We start from the raw sequence: 9,155 nt of genomic DNA, 5'->3' as shown, positions 1-9,155 counted from the left end.
AGTCTCCAGCCTCAGCAAATCCTACCAGTCGTCCACAGAAAGGTGCATGACTGCACACGCCGCCACCAGCCGATGTACACGACAAGTCCCACGGACTTTGCCCGGCCTTATCTTCCCCAGTCTTGCACATTCAGCTTCATCATTCAACCTCATAAACCCCACTGAAAACTACTGAGCTCTAATAATGGCCATGCGGCACTATAAAACGCGGCGGTGTCCCATCTCGACCGTACACGTCTAGAAGATTAAATATCAAATTAAAATTAAATTAGAGCCATATGGACCTGCAGGATTACATACAAAGAGATAAAAGAGCCGTTCACAGCAGATGAAAGAGAATATCACAAAGTTGATTCGGCCACATTTCTATTTTAAGGGGAATCTAAGGGGAAACACATGCTGTGACAACTTCCCCATTTCCGAACCTCATGCCGCTGCCCAGCACTCTTTTGATCAGGTGTGTGTGTGTGTGTGTGTGTGTGTGTTAGAAAAAACAAGTTGTGCCTTCTCAGCAGCTAAGAGAAGAAATGAATTAAGGAACTTGATGCTGGAAAAAGAAAAAATGCTGATTAAGGTGCTTATAGACACGTCAACAGGCTCAAACACAAACAATCTGTTAAAGTGTCATAGAGACGGGGAATTTTTGGTTTTGTTTTTAACACTAAAGAAGAAGTTTGCATGTAAATATATGATATACATACATTTATGTACAGCACAGCACTGTTAGATTTCCAAAATAAGACCAAGGCAAAGAGCTAACTAATGCATTAACACTTAAAATTGACACCTTTTATTCTTAAGTAAACTATAACTATATTCCTCTCTTACATTCTGCACTAAATCCCGTGCTTGGATTGTTTCTTTGAGTGTGTGTCACACTTCTAGCTTTTGTGAATGAACGCTTGCACTCACCATTTTACATTCCATGTCACCGGGGAGGCAGCGGGTCACGTTGCGGTGGAAAGCCCGGTGGAGGAAAAACAAAACAAAACAAAAACGAAACAGAACATTACTGCGTGCATGCATGCTGAATCACATTCTGAGATATAACCTCTCCAGATGTTCCCAGCCTCGAACCGCACTTGTCCAAATGCTGTCCAAAAATTACGCAAAACGACTTGGATCACCAACTCATGTGTTGTTGTTTTTTTTAGACTAAACCCAAGTTGAGCGCTTTTACCTGAATCTTTGTTGAGAGGAGACACAAACTCCAGACAGAAGAGCCGCTATGACCTCCGTGAGGTTACCGGATCCAGACGCGGGGCTCGTCCGGGAGCAAAGGACCGGGCAGACACCTGTGAGCGCCTGCTTTGGCAGATCTTCCCAGAGACGGAGGCGAACTGACCCCGCCCCTCTTGTCAGAACTGAAAACGGCCCCCACGATAGTGGTAAACGGGGCACGCCCACGGTCACAACCGGAGCAGCAGAGACCTAGCGCCCCCTGCTGGCAGCTGGATGAAGCGAGGGTGTGCTTGTTTTTTTATTCTCCATGTCACATGACCACTAGATGGCCACGTTAGCCTGTGCTACACTGGAGCCTCCAGGGACGTGACTGCAAACCTCTCTTCTTTGAACTGAACGTGCAGGTAGACATTCAATGCTTACATGTCATTCAAGTTATTTTAAAAAAAAAGTGTTTTTTTTAAAATATGCATATATGGACAAATGTGAGATTATAGCGTTTATATGTTTTTTTTTAATCAGCACCAGAGATGTACTCTTACTACATTTACTTCAAAGCATCATTTACTTTGCAGATTTACCTACTTTGTCTTCTGCATACGATCAGGCATAACATTATGACCACCTTCCTAATATTGTGTAGGTCTCCTTTGTGCCTCCAAAACACTTGGAGGCACAAGTGTTTTGGAGGCCATCAGAGAATGGACATGAACCTTCTGGGGGTGTCCTATAGTGTCTGGCAACAGAATGTTGTCCTTTGGGTCCTATTGGATTGAGGGGAGAGGCCTCTGTGGATCATCCCACAGATACTTTATCATTTTCATCTTTTTTTCATTTTCATCTAGTGAATTTGGAGGCCAGGTCAACACCTTGTGCTGTTTTTTCATATTTTTTTTAGTTGTTCCAAAAGCGTTTTTGTGTGTACGCCTGTGTCAGGCTGCATCCTGCTGGGGATGGCTGCTGCCATCAAGGAGTGTCATTGCTATGGGGTGGGGGTGTCTGGTCTGGTCTAGGTGGGTGCTACATAAGTAACATCCACATGAATGAATGCCAGGTCCAAAAGTTTCCCAGAAGAACACTGAATTGTCAGTGGATGAATCTGCACAAGTGAGTGTAAAAACAGTACGAATATGAGGATTGTTTCACCAGATCTCATTGCATTTGAACACCAATACTTCAGAGCAACATCTATGATGCTCTCCAATACCATCCTTGACTGATTTTCTGTATTTAAGTTTCCCACACCTAAATCAGAATGTCCTTATCAGCTAACTTCCCCTTTTAAATCGAAAGAAACCATATTAAGAAGACTGTTGCCGCGGTCCCTCATGGGTCACTGGTCTCGGTTCGCTCAGCACACATAATGCAACATCAATACCGCTGCAGTGTTTTCTAGTAATGAGAGGCAAAGCTAAAGCCAAGCAGGACAACGAAACCCACACGGCCTGCAGGTTCGCCACACACTCAGTCACTCAAGCGTTTCGGTTTTTCCACGTTTTTTAATTTTTCTTAATGCAAGTGAAACTATTTAGAGCAAACAAACTATGTTGCATTCGCTGCATCGAATCTAATTTTCACACAAGGACGCCTATTAGACCCGACAGAGGTGTTACAGTCAAATTTATTCAACCATGAACGCTTCATATAAACAAGTGTGCACACGGGGGGGAAGACCTCCGTCCTCAAGGTCCAGATCCTAAACCAAACGTCTACCTGAGATTCAGTTCAGTTCACCTAATCACGTGGTATTCACATAACAATGCAGAGAAACAAATCTAGACTATTTAATTTTCTGTGGCATGTGTCAATGCTACAGTACAACATGTTGGACAGCACTTCTCCGTGACAGTTTTGGCAATTCTACAAGCTACAATGTTTGCCAGACTGTTATACAAAAGAAAAGTTCAAACTCATCAGATTTAGTTTTTTTGTCGTTGTTTTTTTTTTTTTTACAAATCTTTACTAAAACTCCTTACAAGTCTTTAATATTGCTCTTGCTACATTGAAAAAATAGAAAAATTACATCTGGATATTAAGCGGTGGTTGTGGTGTATTTATAAAGAGCCTTGCTCTTGAGTGTTCATGGCTATGTTTCAATAGTCCTTAGCTGCTTGCTCTCCGCGTTTCCTTTCCTCTGTAATAGCCAGCCCCACATCAGCCGATTGCAGAAGGAGGTACGAAGCAAAGAACAAGACATCAAAGAGTTTTAAAAGGCTCATCAGCAAGAAAATAGCCTAGGATTCTGCAGAAGTGCTGGGTGTCATCTGATCGTCCACTCCCTGAGCTTCTTCCTCTGCTGCTGCTGCTGCTGCTGCTACCGTGTCCGTTGCTACTTCCTGTTTGGTTGCCACTAACGCAGTGTCCGTGTCGGGGGCTTCGAAAGACTCGCCCCCCAGGTCAGCCAGTTTGATGTAGCCCTTGCTGTTGGAGCGCTCCAGCCGGGGGCAGCTGAAGCGCCTGGCTCTGTCGCCTTGACGACACGCAGACACAGACACGCTGCAGCGGCGTGCAGACCTGGGCTGGTCCGTGAGGGAGTTGAGCGACAGCCGTGACCCCATCGCCCTGGCAACGGGCGACGGAGGGAACAGCTGGGTCCACTGCGGTTGAGCCTGAGCCTGCGGTGCCCCCTCTTGGTTGGCCGTGCCTGTGGATACGTCCTCGTGGCTCTGATGGGGCGAGGGAGACTCCAGCGCCGAGGCCTCCTTCTGCTTCCCTTCCATCTCGACGATCTGGCTGCCGCTGCTGCTGGCCGGTCCTTCCTCGCTAACGTTTTCGGCCGCAGCCTCGATGACGACCTCTTTCTCCGAGCGTCCCTCTGCCTCCGCTCTCTCAGACTCCTCCACCTCACAGTTGTTCAGTTTGATTACAGGGAGGGTGAAAGCGTTCACGGAGGAGGTGACGATGGAAGTGGTCTCCCACTGTCGGGGCTGTGGGGCCTGCTCACTGCTATTGCTGTAGTCTTTATAGATGCTGTAGACGGTATCCGTGAAGGTCTGGACATCTCTGGACCAGCTACGTGGCCTGCTAGCCAGTGAGGAGCGCCTGAACACCTCATCGCCGTCTAACTCGCTTTGGAAACCGAGTCCAGTGCTAGGCCAGGAGCTGCGAGTTAGCATCCCACTCGCTGGGAACGAACTCGACGGGCCCTCTGCACTCTTCGACTGAGTGTAGTTCACCAGGCCGTTTAGAGGCGAATACTCCTTCGACCGTATGCTGTGTAGGTCTATCACTGTGGAGTAGATGTCTCTCAGGTTGATGATTTTAGTTTTCTTGTCTCGGTTTTCATGGAGGACTGCGTTGGCGCAGATGAAGAGGAAAATGCCGATTCCCATCACCAGCGGTCCGAAGACTTTGAGATTGTCTGAGTACAGGTAATTATCCAGGAAGTCACAGAGGAAGCCACAGTGAGTAGAAGGGCTGGGGACACTGCTGTTGGAATTACTCTGGTTGAAAACATTTTTCTGGCCAGACGGAGACTTATCACGGGTCAAATTAGAGGAAACAGGTGGACTTTTGGAATAGCTCATTCTGTTTCCATGGTATGCTCCCATTCTGCGGCGCTCCTGGTACTCCTGCTGGTTCTGGCTGGGCCAGTAGCCCAGCACAGCCATGGAAATCCCAACCATGAGAACTATAACTCCGACAGCAGCCACCAAACCAGCCGGGGAGCAGAGATTGAGCTTCCCCTTCACCACCACCACGTCGTTCTTCTTCTTTTTCTTGGGTTTCCTCTTCCGCTTGTTCTCTGCTCGGTTTTTGGACCGCAGCGAGTCCTGGCGCCTGTTCATGCGCAGCAGGCCACCTGTGGCTATCATGGTGGCGATTGGACAGCAGGCTCGTCACTCAGTCTGTGAGAACACACAACAGAGAAGAGAGAGTGTTCACTGTGAGGAAGAGATTTCACAAAAGCAAAGGGGATCATTTAATTTAGAAATCTACACAGGATCACCAAGTTGAATTATTAACTAAGTTCCTTGAAGGCCACAGCTTCACTCTGTGACAAATACTGCTGTGTATTAGAATTGGATTAGTTGAGAATTTAATTGGTAATTTGACATTTAGTAAATATGAAGCTAGATCGAGCCGTCAGTTTGCTTTTACTGCCTTTAAATGGCGTCTTCTCTTTTTAACTTTTCAACACGGTCAGAGTTCACAGGTCACATGCATGACTTCCAACGCTGTCATCACAATCTCACGAGTTCCATTTAGAGGAAGCAATATTTTAGTAACTGAAAACATGTCACAGACCCCGTCTAGAGAAAAGAAACTCTGTCTAATTGCAACTCCAACCTTCACAAAGCATTACCTTTTTATTTGTTTAGTCCAAAATAGAAGGAACTGCAGTGCACCATTTTTACAGAGGGCTGGTGTACTCAGCTGTTTCTTGATTCAGGTGATATCTTCATATCTAGTCTCTTAACAACTTGATCCAGTCACGCATTAAACAAATAAGACGTATAGCATGTTTCTAAAGCTTCTTGTCCTTAGGGGGAGCTGGGGGTCACAGGTTCGCATCCCTCCGTGCCCTGAGCAAGCACCGGACCCCCAAATTGCTCCCCCCGGGGCACTACCCAAGGGGCAGTTCACTGCTCCGTGTGTAAACACTACTGTGTGAATGAATGGATAGGTCAAATGCATAGAAATAATTTCTATTCTATTCAGAACGCATTATTCTTTTTTCTTTTTGCACATTAAATAACATGTTTTAATCATTCATTCATTCATTTTCTGTAACCGCTTGTCCTCTGGAGGGTTGCGAGGGGGGCTGGAGCCTATCCCAGCTGTCACTGGGCGAGAGGCGGGGTACACCCTGGACGGACAACATGTTTTAGTGAGCTTTAAAGCTTCTAGTTGTCAGATTTTGGATGTAGCCAGATTTTTTCCAGTTTCTAGTCTTTTTGCTAAGCTAAGCTAATGACATGGATGCTGCAGCTGTATAGACAAGAGAGGGTATCAACCATCTTAGAAAATGCCTGACTAGAAAATCTTTAAGGTGTCAAGATGTCTTTTACATCTCAGTGTAGGAATACTATTTTGATTTTGGGGTCAAAATCAGTTCAAGGAAAAGGGAAGTGGGGGACAAAGAGCGGCATTTGGTGTGGTAGATTTTTTTTATCCGGCCCTGTGGTGGAGATTATCCAACAGGTAGCGCATACGCTGCTTCCCTGCACTAATCCAGCTATAGGCGGACACAGTTGTAGTCATCAGAAGCCGGCTAAACGGAGAGATAACCATCTGCCCCTGCTGGATCCACGAATACCACGATGCAAGCAAAAACTGAGACAAACACCCAAGTTGACAGTTGAGAACAAGAAGTGCTATTTATCTGTAGTCAGCTGTGCTGGTGAAATATCAGCCTCTGAAAATGTAATGTGTCCAGACAGGAGGCCAGCAGGCATGTTCTCTCCACCTCGCTCTGGCTTCTTTACTCCCGTTCCCTTTCTGTCTCCCCTCTCTCCCACCAATCTCTCCCACCAACACTCTCCTTCCTGCTTTCCACCCAAATCCATCTCAGCGTCAGCCAACGCAGCTGTGCTTCAAGATGACAACGTCCTTCACACTCGGCACACATCACCAAGGCAAATATGAGCCGCTAGACGTTTGTTTGCACACCGTCACGGCCTCAGCCGCGCAGGACGTTTACATTTGGCTTTACGACGCCGCGCGGACCCGTCCCCTGCTGTATGGCGACGGAGGCCGTGGTCTAAAGGGCAAAGGAGGCGCCGCCGACACTTGTCATAATTACGCACATCTGCGGATGAGTTTCAGCCACACGTAGTGAATAACAATCCAAAGGAAGATTAATCAAGCATTCCCCTCTTGATTGTGCTGGCAGGTGGATGTTTAATTTGACTGATCACGTTTAATTGTGTGAGACTTAGGGGCTCAGGTTCATGAATAACTTATTCCACAAATTCCTCTCAGAGCAACAATTAATAAGACGGGTTCATCGCTGGCACAGATGGGTGTTGCTTCCCCTTATGGTCAAAATAATGAAGTCCCCCTGAAATCCCTTTATGATTCAAGTTATTAGAAGCAGTTCCCAGGGAAAGTGGAACACGGAGCACGGCACCTGAGCTTCAGCAAACATCACAGCGGCACTCAGCTACTGTTTATAGCGGCTTTCTCTCTGTATCACATCCAATAACCACTCAAATGCCTCCTGGGCGAGAGCAAGTCACCCTGCACTAAAACTGATAAAGCGTAGGCGGACCTCTCTTTATGTTTGGGGAGAGAAGGGCAGCGGTAACGTGGACCAGAAGTGGGTGTGGGCTAGTCGTGTCTCTGTCTGCGGTGCTGAACAGGAAGCCGCCTCGGTTTTATTCTCCCCCCCCCCCCCCCCCCCGAAAGCTGCTCGTCTGACAGTATGGATGGAGAGGTGGAGGCGGAGGTGGAGGTGGTGGAGGAGGAGGTGGTGGAGGAGGATGAGAGTGGTCTTGACGCTCAGACCGTCCGAGCGTGCGGGGGCGCACATTTTTCGCGCAATGTTGCATGAGTAATCGACTGTTGACATTACGGCGCATCTGTTTCCCTTCTGTTGGAAAACCCCGCGAAGCGAATTGCGAGCGGCGTGCGGAGCCGGAGGTGCCGTGAAAATGTCCAGAGCCGCGGCGACGCATCTCGCTCCAGCGCGAAGCCAAACATTGTAATTTTTCGGGACTCACAAGGTGCAGACAGATGACAAACATATCCGTGCACCTTCCACGGCCTGACGAAGCCCATGCTTTCATAACTAAAAGCCTCGGCTTCAACTCGGAGCTGCGTGGCAACGGCTGTACCACTGCATAAACCACACTGATCCATCCACTGCTTTGTCTCGGCAACTTATTAGAAATATGCATCCAGAGGCGACATCACGAGCATAAAAATAAAATAAAAGTTTAACAGGATGGAAAGACTAAAACACGGCTACGTTCCTGTTTGTTCTTTGCGTCTATAGCATTTGAAAGATGAGGCATATATTGCACAGGCTAAGAGATGGAAATATCTCCACCAAAACGCAACACAATTTCATTCTCACCGATAAAAAGTACACGGAGTGCGCAGTGCTCAAAGTCCAACGCCTTTCTGACATCAAAAACTCCTGTGCGTCGATTTATTCGAGGTGATAAAAAAATAATAATCACGCAACACTCTCACACTGAACCGATCTGTCACACGATTAAAAGACTTTCCAAACCTCTCTCTGCCTCGATACAACGGAATCAGGCTGTTAAATCGGAAGAAGCGCGGACATTCAGCGGGAGATAAGGGCGCATCGTGAAGTGTGCGTGATTTAAAATAATTAGATTAAAAAATAAAAATTTTAATATATATATAAAAAAAAAAAAAGAAAAAAGCAGCGCGTCTCTTACCAGAAATTGCGGCTTGACAATCAAACATCTTCAAAGGCGCACTCTTTTGTTCAGCTGTGCATGTCGTGGTGCGCCACTTCGGTGCCAAGGCTGGAAGAGTGGTTTCCAGTAGAACGCGGATTCACAATAGACCGGCAGGGGCGGGCCAACTGCGTTTCCATTGGTGGTGATTATTGGGCAACGTGATAAACGAGGGCTGTTATCACACTGTATGTTATAGCCCAAACACTTCCAGGTTTCTTTTTTTTTTTTTTTTTTTTTTTTACCTATCGAGGGACAGAATATTATGTGCCACGTAAGCTGCGTTTTGTGCCTATGCGTCTGTTTGTTTTGCAGAACTGCTTGGGAATCATTTAATTTTTAATTTTTTTTTTATGGCAAATGGCAAGATCAGGATACTTATTTGCACTTTCATACGCAGGATTAATGGGAGAATATCACAACGCGTGAATACATTACTGTGCTGTGGGTTTTAAAAATTGCACACGGTGTAGTAGTAGCTGAGGTCAAGCACACTGAAACACACCGAATTCATCATCTCTTGCATCACAGCCTCCCACTCCTTACCTTCTCCCCCTGGGTTACATTGCTATAATTGCTTCTATGCTGAGTCCTCCT

General features: G+C 46.7%; 1 protein-coding gene across 1 annotated transcript; it reads right to left on the bottom strand.

Annotated features, from left to right (window-relative positions):
• Positions 1–3,416: 3,416 nt before the first annotated feature.
• tmem200cb (transmembrane protein 200C-b) lies at positions 3,417–8,585 on the bottom strand (the record flags this gene model as incomplete). Its single annotated transcript, XM_084545726.1, has 2 exons — positions 8,538–8,585; positions 3,417–5,030 (listed from the first exon to the last, which is right to left on the bottom strand). Exon 2 carries the CDS (start codon positions 4,995–4,997, stop codon positions 3,417–3,419), a length of 1,581 nt encoding a protein of 526 aa, XP_084401852.1. The 5' UTR covers positions 4,998–5,030; positions 8,538–8,585.
• Positions 8,586–9,155: the final 570 nt, after the last annotated feature.

The sequence above is a fragment of the Chelon labrosus genome (assembly GCF_963514085.1).
Source record: "Chelon labrosus genome assembly, chromosome: 6".
NCBI lineage: Eukaryota > Metazoa > Chordata > Actinopteri > Mugiliformes > Mugilidae > Chelon > Chelon labrosus.
Note: the sequence above shows the minus strand (reverse complement) of the source record. Positions and strands in the feature narration are given on the sequence as shown.